This window comes from Epinephelus moara, chromosome 11 (assembly GCF_006386435.1).
Source record: "Epinephelus moara isolate mb chromosome 11, YSFRI_EMoa_1.0, whole genome shotgun sequence".
In the NCBI taxonomy this organism is placed as follows: Eukaryota; Metazoa; Chordata; class Actinopteri; order Perciformes; family Serranidae; genus Epinephelus; species Epinephelus moara.
Window position 1 is genome coordinate 24319942 of NC_065516.1, and position 21389 is coordinate 24341330.

The 21389-nt window shown below is 42.3% G+C and overlaps 1 protein-coding gene across 1 annotated transcript in view; it reads right to left on the bottom strand.

Annotated features, from left to right (window-relative positions):
- The window catches only part of cntnap2a (contactin associated protein 2a), a 454430-nt gene extending 452307 nt beyond the window's left edge, over positions 1–2123 (bottom strand). The window contains exon 1 of the mRNA XM_050057256.1: positions 1613–2123. Coding sequence (XP_049913213.1) covers positions 1613–1715 — 103 coding nt within the window. The 5' untranslated portion in view covers positions 1716–2123. The remainder of the gene's footprint in view (positions 1–1612) is intronic.
- Positions 2124–21389: the final 19266 nt, after the last annotated feature.

Genomic DNA, 21389 nt, shown 5'->3' on the forward strand with positions numbered 1-21389 from the left:
CTCTGGGGACACTGATGGTGACCCAGTCAGACCTGCATATTGACGGGAGCAGGAGGATTGAGGATTTCCATAAAGGGATCGATAAAGTTTAATAAATAAAGTGTTGTCACTATGGCACCTATTCGCTGTGAGGTCGCTTTTGGGTGCAACAGCTTTTGTGAAAGAAAAACGCACCGCCCATCCCCTCTAACTCTCCGTATCTCTTTCCCTCTGAAGCACACGCTGACGTGCACACGTATATATGTCTATCTATCTGTGCACGCACGCGCACGCACACGCACACGCAAACGGCTCGCGGTGCCGTCTCACCGTTGTTGTCTGTCGGATGGGATGATTAATGAGGCGCGTCCCCGGACACATTCATCCGGGACCCGAGAAGCCCTGGCGATCACCGGGGGAATCAGTCACACAGTCACACCGGCTCAGCCACCGTCAGCAACATCGGAATGATACCGAACCAAGTGAAGATGATCCCGGGGAAATACAGAGCCACACATAAGCGATCATTTTAGGTCGGGCAGACCCAATTATAGCACATTAAAACCCCCAGATATCAGGGTGATGGTAAGTTTCACAATATAGTAAACACCATACCATACATTGAGCATGCATAATAAGCCTTACAACATAAACAGGCACTCTGAACCTACTGGAACATGTCAATGAGACTTTATGCAATTTCATGTCATGTGTAAACAAATTCTCGATACTAAAATTACAGGTAGGCCTAGATGATATGCAAATAGATAATCTTATCTAAAATAAACCCGGTCTTTGCACTAGAGGTATGTATTGTATGCTGATCCATGTAAGTTGTCTCCAAGTTTTCCAATGATCGTTTGCTAAAATAAAATAAAGTTGGCTAAAATGGGCCCTGGTGATAGAGTTGAGACTAATCAAAATTCAAACTGCACTGAAACTTCATGAACGACCCAAATTAGATTGCTAAAGCAATAAGCTCAAAATTAGAAATGTCTAATGTGCCTCTGGGTCACTGACAGGTCCACCAGACCATAACTCCCATTCAACGACACCTCTGTATTTGGGTTTCTTTTGGGGGCAAATCCAGTGCAATGGTCTAAAGACAAACACAATGATCTTACATAATGTTAATCCCCAAAATCCTGAAAGGGCTGAAACAGAGAAATAGCCATTTGTGCAATGGTTTCAGACTGACCGCCTCTTACATGCACTCTACCCCGGGATTGAGACCGCACAAAAGACAGCAAACCTCAGTTGACACGCTGAAATGTCAGTCAGTAATCCAGCATTTTCTGGAAGCCTTAAAAACCCGCGATCAGACTCACCCAACGGGCATGAAATCCCGGGCGCTAAAATCAATGGACTGGAGATCCCGAGGAGTTAACACGTGTAGTTCTGAACTTAGAAGGTAAACCCCGCTCCCGCTCCCTTTCCCCGGCGCAGCCTGGCTCTTAAGCTCCGGAGAGCTTCCCAGCTGGCACTACCGTGGGGATACCTGCAGCCCAGCCGGTGAGAGCACCTCTCTGCCTCTGCTGTTTGGCTCCAGAGACAGGCTCAGTCTGTTTCCCACCCATACCCACACTATCACGTTCAGCGCTGGGAGGAAAGAAAAATAAGGATGACAACTTACGGGTTGTTGGCAAAGCTCCGTGCACCCAGTTGACATGGCTGAAAATCCACAAAGCGACCGGCAGTAACAGCGTCAATCCCCGGGCAGGACGGTGCCGGTGCATCTTCACGGCCGGTGTGGACGCAGCAGAGCGGGCGCGGGGAGAGGAAACACTCAGAACAAAAACAGCGGGGTGGTGGTAACGCCAGTCGGTCCGTCAGACTCGCTTCGCAGTTGAGGACTGGCGGAGAGGAGCCTGGCTGCACGGACTCTCTCCCTCACTCTCACCCCTCTCTTTCTCTCTCTCTCTTTCTCTCTCTCTCTCTCTGTATGTCTCCCTCTCTCTCCAATAAAGAGATGATGTAAGGATCGCGCCGACTAACAGCCTGGCCTGTACTTGCAAGCGCAACGCACTTCTCTCTGCAGCTATTTCGCCTCCTTGTTTAGCGATTCCCGATTAAAACAAAACATCAACAACCGTGCCTCCACCTGCACAGGATGAGGGCGGCTGGGTGCGACTGTAGAGTACACTATAGGCTCCAGTAGTTCAAGGAGGCATGACTGTGCGCAGCTCAAATCCACTGAACTGATTTCTCCTCTCCAGCGCTCCTGTGCGCTGTCCGCGGTGCTGAACTTATCAGTCTTTCTGCCTCCCTCTCTCTCTCCCCCTCTCTAAATGTCTTTCCGTTTCTTATAGCCAGACAGTGCCCCCCTCCTTCTCTAGGTGGTGGTAGCCTTGTTCTGGGTGCAATCGTCTCCTTTCACCACACCAAAAGCTGTGCCAAAAATTTCACACGACCTTCAGTCACTCTCTAAGTTTCATGCTTTTTGGTTAAGTGCAGTAATGAGGATTCACCAACAAACAGTCCTCAGCATTTGTGGTATTCAGCTGCAAACAGTGCATCTACAACTTGTTCTGGCGTGTTACAGGGTTGTTGCAAAATCTGCACAAAACTCAGGGAGGAAAAGCGTTCTCAGGAATCATTACACATTTATTAAAAAAGTCTATCCCCAGTAAAGAGACATCTGTCGGTGATTATGCACTTTCACTCTACTTGAATGTATCTGTATGGCTGTATTAAATTGGCATATCTCACTTTTATTGCTTCCAAATTGCACATTTATCTGTTTGGGGAGCCTATTGACAGTACAAGTTATTTTCAAGTAACTCTCAAAAATCTCAAGGGCTCAGAGCTGGTTTAGGTATGGGCAGTTAATGGAATTACATTCTTGATATTAAGATATTACACTTGTTATTTGGTTCTATGGGCATTGGATGTGACGGACATCTTGTATTCGCAGGAAACTAAATCTTTAAGTATTGAACTGACTTTGGCTCCTTCAATTTCTGCCATCATTAAACATCGTTGGTCACTATTGAAACTTGTCCTGCAAAATTTCATTTCAGCCAAATTAAGTTGTTTCAGACTGAACCGCAGGATCAAAGCAACTCTGCAGGTCGTCTAGTCACTAAGCTCAGTGTGCATGGGTGACCAAATGTTTAGACTCTACTTGATTGAGACAGCTAAGCTCCCAAGCTCATAAAAATGTTTTTGATTTCTCCTATGTGTATGTGTTGCTGCCTAATTCTGCCTCTGAACTGTGGAGACATTTCCTTTGAAAAAGTCTCAACTACTGTAGCCTGTTTATTACTTTCCATAACGATGGTGATTCATTCGTGGGGTTGTGTTTTTGCTTTATGAATAGGAGAAAAAAATCTAGAAATATCCTTCACTGAAAGAACATGTTTACATAATGACAAATTGCCTTCCATATCTGGCCGTCCACATACTGTATGTCACTAGCATGTCTCATGATGGGTGATGCAGTGGTTAGCATTGCCGCCTCACAGCAAGAAAGTTCCTGGTTTGTTCCCCGGGAGTTCTGTGCATGTTCCCCTGAGTCAGCGTGGGTTTTCTCAGGGTACTTCCTCCCACAGTCCAAAGACATGCAGGACACTAAATTGTCCGTAGGTGTGAATGTGAGTGGTTGTCTGTCTCTATGTGTCAGCCCTGTGATAGTCTGGTGACCTGTCCAGGGTGTACCCCGCCTCTCACCCAGTGTCAGCTGGGGTAAGCTTCAGTCCCCCCATGACCCCGAACAGATTAAGCGGTTACGGAAAATGAATGAATGAACGTCTCAGTCATGTCTGAGTCACTGTCATCTGTCCAGCACATAATGTGAGATCATCCTGACTGCAGGGAGCATTTTTCTAAATGAAGAAAATGATGAATGAAAATGGAAAATTCATAACATACTGCTCCATCAGTGGTAATGTCTCACTTATTTCTTCAAATGAAGGATTTATTATCATAGCAGCATGCTATTATTACTAATGCTGGGCCATGGGTCAAAAACATTTCATTACATTATCAGTCACTATTGTACAAACAAAAACGTCTTTCATCGAGGATCAACAGTATACAGTGTTTACTACTGTGTAATTTTGCTCTTATTATATAATTACTCTCAAAGGAAAAGCATGTAGGCACATAATGCTGTTGATTAGGCGTTGGGTGGTATATTAAAGCACAAATGCATGCTCAAGTTATTTAAAAAATGACTAAACTGGCTACATATTTACAGTTAAAAAGCCATGACTAATGTCAGATCTCTGCTTCTGCATCAAAGGGTTACTCTTGACATACTGAGGCTATGGCGTAGACTAAAGTAGAACTATGCTGCAGGCTGATGTGAGCCTAAAAATTCTAAATACACATCTCTGCAATGTATCCTCATACATCAATTCCTATATCCTATGAATTAACGCCCCACGAATGACCTTACATCCCTAAACGTAAAGTTATGTAATTAATGTCAAGTTACATGAGTTAGGATTAGTCAAGTAAAGTTAAACAGGTTAGGTTTAGGAAAAATTTAGACATAATGAGGACCAGTGTTGGGCTTGTTACCCTAATAATGCAATCTACTGCTCATTACTCTTTTCAAAAGTAATAATATTACTTATTACTCCCTGCCAACAGTAATTCGTTACACTACTCGTATTACTTCTCTGTTACAACCCACAAAATTGGTAACTGTGACCAGCCTGGAAGACAGAGAGACACTCGTGGAACAACTTTTCATCCACAACATATCCAGCTACAAGCTTTATTAATTCTTCGCAGCCTGCAGCTGTCCATGAGTAAAATCCAGTTTTGGTTGTTAAGCTAGTACAGCAGCAGCCAAGGAGGGCTCACCTTTGGTGGGGTGTATTTCGTGGAGCTTCACGTTGTGCTGTCGGTCACAGTAGGTGTTTTAGACCGCAGGTTTGAGGACGTGTTTTTCGCAGTGCAGAGAGTTTTAGTACAACTACCTGCAGCAATAGTGTTCTTGTCATCTTTCCTCCCAACAGAATCAAAGTAATGGGAATATTTCCAGCCCCTTAGTTAAGCATTTTCATCTTACAAACTAGCTTGCCGCTTCGTGGCGTGCCTACGTGGTGCAACTATTACAAAAATGAGTCCACTGATGAGATGTTGTACTTCATGTCAGTAGTGATGTGATAACAACAGTAAAAAGTTATTTGGTTTTGGGGCAATTGTAATATTATTACTTAAATTTTATCAGTAATTAGTTACACTACTTGTTACTGGAAAAAGTAATACCATTACTGTTCCTAGTAACGTGTTACTGCCCAACACTGGTGAGGACGACCTTAAAATGGCTCAAAGTTCACACAATAACTGGCTCATCATTAAGTGTGATATGTATGTATTTTGGTGCATTCTTGTGAGCAGTACATGAGAACAGCTTTAGGTCTGAGCTACTGCAGCTATGAAGATACCATATGTGAAGTGCAAGAACTGTGATTTGCAGCATGTGTTTTCTACATGTGGAGGTTGATTGTGGAAGATGCAACATGAAACGTATTGGAAAAAATGCTCTATAATCTATTCATTTTCAGTGACAAGCATAGCAAAGCAAACCTTCTGCTCACCACAAGGACCTCCATCACACTGAATCAAACAATGAAAATACTGCGACTGCATGCTTTTGTGTCATATTCAGTTTGATAACAAGGCAGATGTTCCCACTGTTGCTCAAATCACCAAGTGATTGAAAGAATGTAAACACGCTTACTGAGGGAAACATAATTAAAGCACAATGCCACCTAATCACATAAGATACGCAAGTCTCTTGCTGTGGTGGTGTTACTGTATGAACGTGTGAACTTCATTGCTGAGCTATAAATCAAAACCTACGCCGTAAGTATCTACAGCAGGACTCCCATCAACCCTTCAAATATAAATCCAGTGTAAAATTTTACAGCCACTCTAGTGGCTCTGTGAGGCTGTATTTTGGCACAGTGGTATTCAAGCTGAATGCTAACAGCAGCGGTCTAACATGCTCCCAATGACAATGCTAACATGTTGATGTTAAGCAGGTATAATTCTTGTAAAGTTCACCATGTTAGTTTGGAGTTTGGAGTGTTAGGATGCTGATAAGCACAGCTGAGGCTGATGGGAATATCATTAGCTTTTGCAGGCATTTGGTCCTAAAACAGAGTATTGGACAAATTAAAATTTTAATGATGATGGTGTGGGGGAAAACAGCCAGAGGATCACCAAAGTTATTAAAATCTGCCAACCAACGTGTGTGCATGAAATTTCAGGATAATCCATCCAATAGTCTGAGAAATTTCACTCCAAACCACAAATGTCAACTAGTGGCACTTGTGGAAAAGTAAGGGGATCACCAGCGTCAGTAGGCTCTATCACCCGGGGAGCATGAATGACTGCACAGAATTTCATGGCGTTCCCTTTAATAGTTGTTGGACAAAAGTGGCAGACCAGGCAACTGACAGACCAAAATTGTTATCCATAGAGCCACAATACCAAGTATGGCGAATACACTTCTTTATATCTTTTTCCTCTTTCTCTTTTCTCATCTCTTTTTTGTTGTCTGTTGCTGTTATTTTCCCTGTCTCCCTCCTCTGCTTGTTGATTACTCCATCCACCCCTCCACCATGCCTTTTGCTGTGTGACAGTGCTCTTTCTCCACAAGGACTGCAAATGGGTTTGTCAATATGTCATGCATGGTAATTTACAGCCATCATTCATCTCATAAAAAAACAGTGATGACTGATGGCCCATAGATTTTGAACAAAAAAGTTGATGACAGCAGTGATGAATCTCCCGAGGACGGCTGTTTTGTTAAGTAAAACGCTTGTGAGGGAGGAGTGATTTTCACAGGCGGCTGCTATCCTGGCTGACTTGCTGCTGCTATCTGCCCACTGTGGGACGGAGAAAATAAGGCTCTGAGGTGATGTCACATAGTGTCTGTGGGATCATTAGAGAAGGTGCCGTCTTTGTCTCTCGCAAACAATATGAGGAAATGTCTGTGGCGCTAATAGTTTTCGTAAGTAGAGTTTTTCCAGGCTGACTTGAACAAGACTTGGATAAGAATCTGTGGTCTGTTTTATGAGAGGAAATTACTGCTGTGATAACGTGCATTATTACAGATCCTGACTCTGCACAATGAAGTTAAAACACTGGACTGTATTCAATATACGCTGGGGAGGAAATGATTGGACAAACAGTGTAAGTGGTCTAAGGTGAAAAGGGAATTCATTGTTGAAATACCCAATACAATTGGAGGGTTGGAGAGTGATCTGACCAAATTGCTACCCCAGGGAGGAACTCAGGAGAGGTCTATAGAGTGATTCACTGCTGTGGGGAAGGCAACAGAAAGAAACACAAGAATCCTTCATCCACAATTTCATCAGGAACTCCTATTATTGAGTTATTGTAGCAAATACGGTCGCAAAGTAAGATAAACTACCCATTTTACTTGGTGTACAAGCTTAATTTGTTTTAGACGTAAGTAAAGAAGAAAGCATCCCACGGACACTGAGAGGGGAAGGGAAGTTTCTTATGTACCTCACAAGGCTCAACTACTCTCAAGTGCAATAAGCAAATGTTTCATCTAAGTGACCATTTCATTCAGTGACAGACATGAGCAATAAACTGTGTACACCAAGACCTGCTGTGTTTGAACCACAGGGAATGTGCCGTAGTCAATCAAACGATGCAAACATAGCACTCCTAGAGTAAAAAGCCATTCTTTAGGTCAGAGAAAGCTCACACATGAAATTTTAAATAAGTCTAGCAATATCTCAAAGACTCTAGAGCAAGCAGATGTGAGGTTATTTTTAAAACAGTGGTGCAGGGTTTTACCAGGTTTTGCTTGGAGTATCACACAAGTAATACCCCTGCACAATATGGATGGGCATTTTGAATAATTTACATAGTCAGGTACTCCCATTATATTAATATCCAGTACTCAAGCGCTCAAAAGAAAGTGTAATGTAAGAATATGGTCCAAAATGAACACCTGAGTGAAAATGCGAGTGGAGGTTAGGGTAAGCCTTCCTTTCTGCTCTCCATAGACTGTAAAAGTAGCTATGATACGCAAGTTTGACATTACATAGCTTGCACTGCACGTACTGCATGTATTCATTTTGTCTAAATATTTTCAATCATCACTCTTATGCATGGTCACCAATCTGCCTGTAACAGCAGACCGAGTGACTGACTGAAAACACTGAAGGTCATTTGTGGCCAGGGTCTGAAGTCAACATTACCAAGCACCCAAGATGTGGGTAGATTTTCTGTTTGGTGAATAAATCTCAAAAGCCTATCTGCCACACTGGCGGGTAAATGTTTGTACCAAAATAGTTATGAAATAAAAACTATGCTGAGAGACTCAATTGGCCGCACTGCTCTGCTGCTCCTGTGTCGCACATGTGCTCAGGCATCTTAAAGGTGCTAGTTTTGCGGTACTGTTTACCGGACCACACATCAGCTGATCCACTAAAGTATTTGCCATTTGCCACCAGTCTGCTGCTAGCTAGTGTTACCTACACTTACAAAGCAAATAACACAGAGGCCCCGCAGTCCAGACCAAGACGGCAAACTCTTCTTTACTGCCTCCCACATTGTCGGCAGCAGTGCATTAGCTTCACCTCTTCAGTTCTTACCTTTCACAATAAAAGTAGGCATATACACTGCATCACTGCTTACCAGAGGGAAGTTATTCACATATTGAGGCTGTGGTGATGAGTTGTTCAATATTTTGAAATCACTTTGCTCCAGATTTTGCTTCTTTAAGTTTGTATTCAACAAAATACCTCGTTATCTAAATCTAATGTACTGAAACAAACGTATATGTGACACAAAATGGCAATTTATTATTTTGGTCAGTAAAAAATGTGTCTTTCCCCCGTGACAGGTGACTCAAAAAGTAAATTTCCCATATTGTTTGCACTATTTGTATTAATGGACATTAATAGATAGCAGTTACATCACTGGGTCCCGTCCAAAAAATGTAAACTTTTAATATAGAACAGGGTCAGTTTACATTCATATTTATCATATATGATTTTTTTATATACAATATATATATACAAAAAAGCTAAAAAAAAAGAAAAAGAAATCTGATTTACGTTGGATGAAAACTGACATCCAAATTGAGTGCACCAGTACTCATGCCAACCCCTTCTGCAAATACTATGTATTTGTCGGCTGCAATTACAACAGCCAGTTTTCATACCGTATATGTCAGACGGGGTGATATCTTGAGTGTTTCATGAAAATTACACTTCAATAAATCAATGAAATGCTCAATGAAAGCTGTAATTTCAAACACTTGCTCTGTCTCGTGCTTTTCCCAAACATAACTCATATAGTGGTAATTTACAATGCAATTTATATACATGGATGGGAAATTATCCCTTTACCTCTGATCAGTTATGATTGAATCTATGTCACACTCACACTTACTCTTACACATCAATACAGCAGGACCAGCATGCACTCTGATGCAGGGGTATTTTAATGTAAATTGGTGGTTTTGAAAAATTGGTTACATGATGTCCTTTTCTGAGCTTTGATATTAAAGTTAACTATGTCCTTACCTTATTAGATGAGCTCAGCGAGTCAGTAGAGTGGCTGTCTCTGAACTCACTGTAGACAGCATTTCCATTTATTGGACGTCTGCAGACTTTAGAGCAGCAGTGATGTGTGGAGATGCTACCTCGCTCCTTGACCTGTGCATATACAAACAGTTAGCAGTTGTTTATTTTAATAGGTAGCTGAACTGTCACTTTTCAGGGTGAGCTCAGATGTTCTGAGCCACCACACAGATAATTAAAAACAAAAGTGCCACATTTCCCAAATGGAAACTGTCCTCAAATACATTTACACATATCACAAAATGACTGTACAGCTATCATAACTGATTTCAAACTACATCTTATTTCCCCCTAAATGCTACATAAAACTCATCAAATAAAAGTTCATATTTTGAAAACAGTTAAAGTAATAGCTGCGTTTTCCCCATAAATAATAACATTCAATTTTTTTCAAACATGTCGAAGAAATCTCGACATGAAACACAGCTTGCAACCTTTTAATTTCACCTTATGTGTAATTTGCAGTTGAACTGATGTCAGCTGTGTTAACAAGTCGCACATGCAAAAATCTTCATACATTCCTGCAGTTTTAATATCAGCACCTTTCAACATATAAAAGGGGTTGAAAGCGCAGTAACCTGAACAAACATCTAAAAAGACCAAAGACAGAGACTGAAAAAGAGGTCTAGGACTGAGAGAAGGCATTAGGCGGAGAAGCAAAGGAAAAGATCGAAGAAAAAGCAGGAGAGGTGGGGAAGGAAGGTGAGGAAGAGAGGGGCGAAGACAGACAGGGGAACAGGAGACGGAAGAGGGTAAGGGAAGAGGACGGACAGAAAAGAGGGAGAAGGCTCAAATTAGTTGAAAGCAACACCAATTCATCATGTCATCAAACACCCTAAGAGGCGCTGAACAGAGATCCTCTGGAATTCTCTCTGGAATGAAGGCACTGCATTTCTGGATCATTAAAGTGTCTGGATAAACTTCACATCACTGCACTCTGATCAAAATATCAAAGTAAACGCAATTACAAGCCAGGATGTCTGTTTTTTTAAACATGTGTTTACAGTTCATAGAATTAAAAACATATAAAATACATCTGAGTTATCAGTCGGGAGTGCATCTCCATGTTCTGACATCCGTGTGTAAGCCACCACCTTACTAGAAGAGGAGCAAAACTCTCTTCAGTTCTTCACTGATAAATGTGTTTTACCACAAGCGTGCTTTTCACAAAGTATCTAATCAGTGGATGGCACTGTATATTAATGAGGCTTAACATTTTGTAAGTATGACATGAAATTAAAAGAACTTACCTGCAGCAGACTGAATTGCTGTGAAGGTACAGCAGATTGTCCTCTCTTGACCTGCAAGTTTATTCAGAAATAGATATATACTATTACATTACACTTTATTTCTACTTTGCATTGTTTCACTGTTAGATAAAAAAATACAAGGGCAAATATAACATCCAATAATCAGAAACATAACTGCATAGCCTAGTCAGTTTGTACAGAAGTGCAATGCATTCACTTGAGAGAAAAAAGCCCTATTTTTCTGCATTAACTCGATTATTATTTCAGAATTCTGAGAAAGTTTTCATAAGGAAAAAAACTTTTCTGAATTAATGATCTCATTAATTCAGAAAAACAAGACCAGGTATTTTTTTTATTTCATATAAAAATTCAGAAATCCAGGCAAAATATTCAGAAAGAAGGATCCGATTTTTTTTTTAAATAAATGAGAAATAAATGATGGCTGAATTTAATTTAGTTGCTTTGATTTCAGGATCCTTGTAAGCTGCATGCTTGCTAACTGTAACTCTCACTAGAGCACTTGAATAGAACAGAGCTGTCGTTAGTGTTATTAGTAACACCCGTGCTTTTCCTACTTTGACAAGTCAAAATATCTGCTGTGAAAAAGGCCTATGGCATCAAGGGCTGTAAACTTCTGGTTGGTTTGTTGATTGGTTGTTTGATATGCTCTTGTCTGACCATATTCTCATGGGTTGGGCAGTCGCTGGTGTTACTTTAATAAGGGTTAGGGTTAGAGTTAGTCCTCTGTGATAGTTGGTCTTTATGGGATTTATCCCACCCCTTCATCACTGTGATTGGATGGCTGGTGATATTGATGAGCACAGTGTTTTACCCAAAGCTAAAAATTTTTCAACTCTCAATTTTAATTGGAAAACAGATAAATAATCACCGAAGACATTCAGTGTCGGATTTTATCACTATGAATTTAATTTATTTGGTCTCCAAAAGATTCCGCAGGTCTGGATTATAAAGCTTCTGGAAAGAATAGGATCACAACAGTACCCTTGTTCGAATGGCACGATGGCTAATGTTAGCTTCTGAAGTCTCTCTCTCGCATGCAGCGATACATATATTTATCATTAGTAACGTTATGTTGTAAATGAAACTGTGAACCCCAAAGTTAACGTCTATAGTGTCCATTATGTCCAATTTATTTCATCAGTCCTGTTCAACATTAGCACTGAGACTGACTCACTCACATAGCTCAGATGGAAAAGCAATTCAGTGCACAGTTTATTTATGGATAACATTACAGTGGACATCACATTTCTTTTTTACTCGAGGCGTTCCACTTGGCTGAACACAGAGTTCCCTTGCCCTGAATAACTGTTAATGTTGAGCCCTGTGACAGGAAAGAAAACTCTTTGGTGGATACACAATGCCACCAGGTAGAGTGCAGTCAGTGCACTGTGGCTGATTTTGTCAATCTAGAGACAATGTGCAGATATTTTCCCCCCATCGACCAAGGGACTGGTTTAAGAGCAGTTAAATTTCAGTCGAACAAAATTTCCTTTGGTTGAAATACAGCCCTAATGGCATCCTCCTTGGCTGATCTGTAGCGCTTAGTGGTGCTGGGTGAACTAGCAGTAGATGCACGCTTCCCTCAGCACAATGTAATGGTTGGCAGGTGTGAAGTAGCTAAGTCGAAAGAAAGTAGCTCCTACATGAAACTGCTCACAACAAAGTCTGTGGATTATCTTGAGTAAGCGGGTTATGATTTCTACAAAGAGACATCGCTGTTTAGTTTTTTCAATGTATTTGTTTGGCGCTGCATCACAAGTAGAGCACTGTTTAGTTTATTTATATTCGAGAGAAGAAGGACCTTTCTACAGTTGGTATCTCACAAACTCTGCAACCCACAGCAGAAAAAATCTAGATAAAAAATAGCACTATAAGTAAAAGGAAAAATATATATATTTGATATCAGGGTGAACTGTTCCTTTAAAGTGACAGTATGATTTTAGTGTCTGTTAACTGTAACATCTGACTTAGCTATGCTCTAAGCCATGCTAATGACACAGCATTCACACTACCAGAGCCTTAACTTCACTGGCACACCTGACTTTAATTAATGTGATTAGTTAAGCCTACGTTTGATGACTTTAACATTAAATGTCTGCCATGAGAAACTGTAATGTTAATAAAACACTACTGCTAACTGCTAACTGCTCTGCTACGTTGCAAATGTCACGTTAGCTAACTGCCTATGCTAAGTTAGCTCTTGGGCTCTCCACTGGCACACCTGAGTGCAGCTTTAATTAATGTTATTAGTTACACCTGTGTTTGACAACTCTAACTCTAAATGTCCACCATTACAAACTGTAACATTAATAAAACGTTATTAGCCCTGCTAACATTACCAATGTCACATGTTAGCTAGGTGGCTATGCTAAGTTAACGTTAGCTCCTGGGCTGTCTGTGGTAAACCCTAAATGACCTGAAATCTTTTTTGAGAGTTCAAAGTTAGTATTAAAGCCTGAAAAAACAAATATTTTTGCACTAATGTTAAAAGAGGCTGTTAGCACTGAAGCTAATGAAACCTTTTAGCAAACATGTTAGCTAAGGCAACATTAGCATTAGCATAACTTCTCTAACCTGAAAACTAAAGAGTCGACTCATGACAGTACCTGTTGCTTGTTCTTTATCTTCCAGTTCTTCTCCGTGCTTCATTTGTAAATACATAATTTAAACAATAGACCTTTGTCACAGCAGACATTTTGACTTGTCACAGTAGTTAAAGCACAGGTGAAACTGATAACACTAACGATAGCTCAGTTCCATTAAGTGTGCCAGTAAGCTATTCCAGTGAGCCTTCGTGCACAATGCTAGGGCCTGCCCTAAATGGAATGCAGCAATCATTAATGCTATTAAATACACCTGTGCTTTCTCTACTATGTCATGTCAAAATGTCTGCTGTTTAACCTAACCAGACACTGTTCACATCTGACGATAGCCTGTATTAAAGAACCAGACATGACCTCAAATTGTCAGTAACACATTTTCTGCTGTATGATTGTTGCCCGGTAACAAATATAACATTAAGATCAATTATTTAAAGGGACAGTTCAGGTTTTTTTTGAAGTGGGGTTGTATGGGGTTCTTATCCAGAGACAATATATTTCAACCAGTATATGTCAGTCAGCATGCCCCCATTTTGGAGATGCAGGCAGGAGTCCAACATGAAAGCTAAGCAATGTACTGTTGTGGATGGGTCAACAATAACATGTATTTTAGCCACTTAAAGAAAAGTCCCACCTAAAAAAAAAAATATCTGTTTAATTGTAGGCTACATTTATAACATTTTCCAATGGGAAAATGAAACCATTATATCGCTCTCATACAGCCAGACTCCTTTGAGAAAAGTAGTGATTTAACAAGGAGCCACTGGTCACAGCAGTAGATTGCTTCCAATTCAGACTCCAGCCTGCTTCTCCAAATGGGGGGTGTGCCAACTGCCTTCTACTGTCTGTGACACACTTACTGTGGATAAGTACCCCATACAATCCCACCGGAAAATCTGAACTACCCCTTTAACAGCTTGAATTTAACACAATTAAGTATGCGCATAGAGATCCCAATACACTTACCAGTTTGTAGCAGACAGGTGAACTGTTTTTCTCGCCTCTCACACCTCTGGGAAAGTTTTCAGTCCCCCATGACTCTAAACAGAATGAACAGTGGAGAATATTAATGGATGGATGGACTATTATTCCCCCTAGTACCCACTTACAATAACATACGTATATAGCATATAGTATCTGAGATCTAAAATTAAAAAATCAGTAAAACATTTCATCTCTATCACTCTAAAGTCACTGCACTTGCTGCTTGCTGTATTGTGCATGTGTCTGCCTTTTATTCGCATTGTAGGCTACGTGCACTGGGAGAAGAGGCAGAATGCCGCTACATTTCACTCCCAGAAGAAGCACAGTGGAATTGACTTATGTTAATTAACGACCTTTGGTGTCAATCGTTCCAAGGATTATTTGCATATTCTCAAAATAGCACTAGAAGTAGGAAAATCAACATCTGCACTTCTGTGAAACTCTCCTTGCTTCTCCCCCTTCAAACACATCCTAGCACCGCAATACAAATCATACAAATCACTATGCATGTTGTACAAATCACAACTTATGCAGTGCGTTGATTAGCACGAGAAAAATTCCCTTAGTCATCCCTGTCTTGGTACGTTTGTTGTCTTCTTCTGTGCAGCAAATAAGTAGGATCGTGAGCCAAGGTGCGTATTGTGTAAAAGAAAAGCCACGGATGATTCAGGAATTTGGAGCTCCAGATCAACAGTGGAATATGTCTTTTCACATACATTTCCTACTGTCATGCATATACAGCAGTGTACATGTCTTAACTACAACAGTATTTGAGTGCCTGGCATAGAAGAGCTTCGGCTGTGACAGACAGTAGCCCCATTTATACTGCCTGTTCAAGGCGTGAATTTAATGCTGTAGTTTCCTGCCGTTCTTTATAAAAGGTATGATCATGGAATGGGGGATAGAGTTGTGAACAGCACCAAATGGACATCTCCATAAAATGCACAGCCTGCAGAACAGGACCACGATTGGGACAGGTATGACGTTTAGAGGTTGGTTAGACAAGGTGTTATGTGTGTAACCCATCGCCAGGAGATTTAAAAAGCAGCTAGAAGCAGTTAGCAGCTAACTCATAGAATAAGGACAGCTTATACAGAAAATGTCCGCTTTTTTTTTTTTTTTTTTACATCTGGAACCTCCCGTCTACAACGGGCTTGAGAAGCGCCCTCACTTGGCTCAGATTCTGGAGTAACTCTCTTAACCTGAAACCTCCTTAAGGAATCTGATCCCATTTGATTTGGTGGTGGGAACCTCATGCAACTGCATGCCTTTGCTGACGTCGACCCCAGCAATGTATAAACTGGAAAGCAATGAGGTGAGGAAGCCTCTTACCCTCTGAGCAGAGGACAAGCTCAGCCGCCATAAAACAGAGATGGTGCGATACAATACAATACGATACCATATGATACCATACAATACCATACGATACCATACGGTACGATAAGATACGATATGATATGATGCAATCCATTTTATTGTCCCTGTATGCAAATTTGTCTTGGACTTAGGAGCTGCACAAGTAATGCTGCTTTGCAATAACAGTCCAGCAGAAATTAAAAGCATACACCATAAAAAAACATAAACACACATTATACACATAACAGCATTGTACATGATCACATGGTACATGATTGACATTATTGTGATGTTATGTCATTGTTATTGTTTATAATGCACTGCCAACGGGTATATGTCACCCTAGAGGCCAATGTGTTCTTTAACTCATCACACCTGTTGCTTCTGGGATGCCGGTATGCTGTCTAAAATCACACACTGGAGCGGCATGATGCTGCTGTTTGATTCCGTGTATGAATGCAAAGGTGGCGTAAAGAAGAGAGATTGTGGTGGCATATTTTTGTGTAAAAATGGCCACTGACTATTGTCGGAGTTGAGAGACAGCATCATCTACCTCTTAGTTAAAGACGAAGGTCAACATTTTCATAAGAAAAAAACTAAGTGGTGTGTAAAACCAGTAAGTCAGATGGATCCCCTTTTAGCAGTCTTTAAGAGGATTTCTTAAAAACCTCCAGCTACGGTTTCAAACTGACCCCCCCCCCCAAATTAACAAGAGATCCTATCAGGGCCTGAGCATTGTCTGTAATCTGATGTCAGGCCCTGCTTATCCCTAATAGAAAATCCAAAAAATGTCGAGGTCACTTGTCCCTGCCATGTTAGAGTTTCTCAATTAATAATGTAAGAAAAGAAAATGGCAAGAAAACAGACAAAGGAAAGTTGCTGATGTTGCATTTCCCTGTATAAATCCCAACCCTGTTTCAATGGCCGCTTAGGTCAGACAAGTTTCCTTTCTGTTGGAAGACAAGAGACAGACACAATCTGCACTTACAAGGAAGGGTGGTCTTTTAATAATGTCACAGCATAATTGGTTTCTGAAACATTTCATGGCCTTAATTAACTAAATGAGCCTAAAGGAATCAGCGAGGGGCAGTGGAAGAGAGGAAGAAGGGAAAAAAGAGAGAGGCAGAGCAAGGATTAATACGACCGATTGAGATCAGATACCTTATCTCTTCAGTTCACAAGTCTGCTATTCATTCCTGGTCCTCCTCTCACCCACACTCTCAAAAGGTTCCCTTCCATCAACTCAAATTAATCTACTTCACATTCACAGGCTGTCTCCTGCACACACTGGGTAAAAATTAGCAGCTGACTATGGGCTGATTTTTTCATGGTTGCTCTGAACGTTGTAAATGCTCAGTGCTACGATTTAACAAGTGGAGACTACGGCATTTTTCATGTCTCAAATCAACTGCCAGTTTCTACCTCATGGGCTGATTTGAATTAGTTTTGATTCAACCTTGTCTTTTATGTGACTACTCTGTGTTAGTGATTGCAATTTTGGAAAAACAGAAAGAAACACTTAGAGGCCGTTTACATGTTGCCGGCTATTTATATAAACGGACATTTCACCGTCTCCGTTTTCAAAAAGATCTTCGTTTACACTTACCCGTGTATATATACACAAGAGCACGCCAAACCTGTAGGTGGCAGTGTAACGAGAAGCTCAAGCCTTCCATGTATCCATTGTCACCATAGCAACATAGGTCGCACTTTTGACACAGGCGCAAGTTACGGCGCATACTGTGACGTCGGCTGCCTATAACTCCGTTTATCTCCGTTTATCTCAGTTTACATGCAAACGCGCAACCGGAGTTTTCCAAAATCTCCACTCAGGCCGGAGTTTTTAGAAAGACTCGTTTTCAGAGGAGAAATCTCCGTTTGCGTGTAAACGAAGGGCACAAACGAAGGAAGATGTCTCCGTTTATCAAAATCACCGTGTACGTGTAAACGGCCTCTTAGACTGCGCCAATTTTCACCAGGGTGGTCTCCCTGGGGCTGTGCACATGCCGCGTTTTTTGCGCCCTCACATTCATTGTTGTCAGTGTAGATGCCTATCAGGCCCGCTCAAATGCCAGAGCAATGCCGTCGCAGTGAGCACGTGTTCCAGAGCACTTTTCAGGACACAAGATAAATAGAGTTCATCTTTTGGAACACAGCAGCGCTCACCATGTCACGTGACGAGGACCAACCAATCACAGCCGACAGACATCTTTCCCTTCTTCCATAAATATCAGTTTGTAATAGCTATGGAAAAGAAGTTGATAATCTCTACGCGGGGCTGCCAGAGCTTTATATCTGTCCGACAGACAATAGGCCGACACATAAACGGCGCCTGGAAGAAGATCAACTCTGCACTCAAGATTCCAGGTAAATTGGCTTTGATGTGGTACTTGTTAAGGTTGCTTAGCAACCTCTGACGCAACCTGCTGCCGTGCTCTTGAAAGCTGGCACAGAAAAGGCACAAGAGTAGCACCCAGCACCTGATCTCACGTTTTCAAGGTGGTTAAAGATGCTCACTCTGTTGGTTCGTTGGTCAGTCAGTGGGTCCACAAAAATTTCCTAATCTTTCAGCATCCAGTTTTTGCCTAGGAGGCTGAAATTTGGCATGGAGGTCTATGTGTGTGTGTGTGTGTGTGTGTGTGTGTGTGTCAGGGGTTGTGTTCATGTGTCCATGCCAATTGCTAAAAGAGGGTGTGATCATGGGAGTAGCCTCTTGCAAAAAAGTGCATAAGTTCCAAATAAATTCACAAAATTGCACAAGATTCTTCGGAAAGACTGGTCATGAGCAAGGGTGTAGGTTTCATTGCAATTATTGCAAAAAATTCCTGCATTATGGTCAATTTTAATGCACCCGATTGTGCCTTTGTGGAATGATTAATTTTGTCAAAATAAAAGTCCTCTGCCCCAGATCTACACCCATGGTCATGAGCCAAAGAGCAGCATACATGTGCATGGTCGCAGCTATTTCAAATTTTTGTTGTTGTTGTTGTTGTTGCAGACGTTAACTCATACTATCAGAATAATTTCAAAGCTATAATCACAAAACAATTACAAACACATAGTGACTTTAACCTTAACCTCAGTTTAATTAATAATAATGATAATAATAATAATAATAATACATTTTATTTATACAGCGCTTTTACAGCTCTCAAAGACGCTTTACATTTAAAACCAAAGAAAAGACACATGTAAGTGCAAAGACATAAACAGAAGACAAGGACAATATAAAACAACAAGGTGCAAAAGCATAGTGCAAAACAAAGAAAAGGAGGGCACCGAAGGTTCGGAACCGAGAACGAAAAGCTAATGTTAAAGGTTAAAAGCGGATTTGAAAAGGTGGGTTTTGAGGAGTGATTTGAAGGTGGATGGATTTGGACAGTCACGGATGTGTATAGGGAGGGTGTTCCAGAGGGAGGGGGCGGCTATGGAGAAGGCTCTGTCGCCCCAGGTTCGGTGCTTGGTCCTGTGTGGAGGTGAGAGGAGGTTTTTGTCGGATGATCGAAGGTTGCGGGAGGGAGTGTGGTGGTGGAGCATGTCCGTGAGGTAGGAGGGGGCCTGGCTGTGGAGGGCTTTGTGGGTGAGGAGGAGGATCTTGAAATTGATTCTGTACGGGACAGGGAGCCAGTGTAGGTTTTGCAGGACAGGGGTTATATGTTCACGGGAGCTGGTGTGGGTGAGGAGGCGGGCAGCAGAGTTTTGGATGTACTGAAGTTTGTTGAGGACTTTGGATGATGAGCCGTAGAGGATGCTGTTGCAGTAGTCCAGTCTTGAGGTGATGAAAGCATGGATGAGAGTTTCAGCGGCAGAGAAGGAGAGCAATGGACGGAGACGGGCAATGTTTCTAAGGTGAAAGAAGGCAGTTTGGGCGAGGCGGCTAATGTGATGTTCAAATGAGAGGTTATTGTCGAAGATGATACCAAGGTTGCGGATGAATGGGGAGGGAGAGAGGGTGGTGTTGTCAATGCTGAGGGTGAAGTTTTGTGTTGCTGTAGAGAAGGATTTTGGGCCGATGAGTATTATTTCAGATTTGTCACAGTTGAGTTTGAGGAAGTTGGCTTGCAGCCATGATTGGAGTTCAGTCAGACAGTTGGTGAGGGTAGAGCGGGTGGCCGGGGTGATGGATTTTGTGGAGATGTAGATTTGGATGTCGTCAGCGTAGCAGTGGAAATGGAGACCATGACGACGGATGATGGAACCAAGGGGGAGTAGGTAGATGATGAAGAGGAGAGGACCAAGCACCGAGCCCTGAGGGACACCTTGAAGCAGGGGGACGGTGGCAGAGGTGCAGTTGTTGACGTGGATGAACTGATGTCTGTCGGTGAGGTATGATTTGAGCCAGGAGAGAGCAGAGCCAGTGATGTTGAGGGAAGTTTGTAGGCGGGACAGCAGAGTGGTGTGGTTGATGGTGTCAAAGGCAGCAGTGAGGTCGAGGAGGATGAGTATGTTGAGGTGGCCAGAGTCGGCAGAGAGGAGGAGGTCGTTAGTGATTTTGAGGAGGGCGGTTTCGGTACTGTGTTGAGGGCGGAATCCGGATTGAAATGGTTCATATAGTTCATGAGAGCGGAGGTGGGTTTTGATTTGGGAGGCGACAACACGTTCCAGAATTTTTGACAGAAAGGGAGGGTTCGAGATGGGACGGAAATTTGAGATGACGTCAGGGTCCAGGCCGGGTTTTTTGAGGATGGGGGTGACAGCGGCCAGTTTCAGGGATTTCGGGATAGAGCCAGAGGTGAGGGAGGAGTTAATGATGGTAGTGATGAGTGGGGAGATAGTTGGGAGGCAGACTTTGATGATGGAGGATGGTATGGGGTCCAGGACGGAAGTGGAGCTTTTCATCTTGGAGATGATGGGGAGGAGTTCCAGGGGGGAGACAGGGGTGAAGTGTGACAGTGGTTGAGTGGTGGTGGAGGCGGTGAGCGCCGGAGAGACTGAGATGGGGGGGGGTTGCCGAGTTGAGTGTAGATGTTTTCGATCTTTGATTGAAAAAATGCCAGGAAGGAGTTGCATTTGTCAGTTGTGATGGAGGAGAGGGTGTTGTCGCAGGGTTTGAGGAGTTTATTGACGGTGGAAAAGAGAGTCTTGGGGTTATTGGAGCCAGAGTGAATGAGTTGTGAGTAGTAGTTGGACCGGGCGGCAGTGAGGGCGTCTTTGTAGTTTGAAAGGTGGTCTGTATAGGCATGGAGATGGACTGTGAGACTGGTTTTCTTGTAAAGTCTTTCAAGCTGGCGCTTACGGGTTTTCATGTGACGGAGTTCAGGAGTGTACCAGGGAGATGAGTGAGTAAATGAGACAGTTTTGGTTTTTAAGGGAGCCAGTTTGTCGAGGCAGAGGGACAGTGTGTTGTTGTAGAGGGTGACCAGGTCAGAGGGGTTTGGGGTCAGCGGGGTGATGAATGTGGACAGAGTATTTGCCAGTGAGTCAGAGAAAGCAGAGGGGGAGATGGACTTGATATTTCTGAAGGATATAATGCGTTTGAGTTTTGGGGGAGGGAGGGGGGTCTTGAAGTCCACAGTGATGGCCAGGTGATCCGAGATGTGGAGGTTGGTACTGGAGAGTTGGTGGAGGGTGAGACCGGCGGAGCAGACTAGGTCCAGGATGTGGCCGCGACA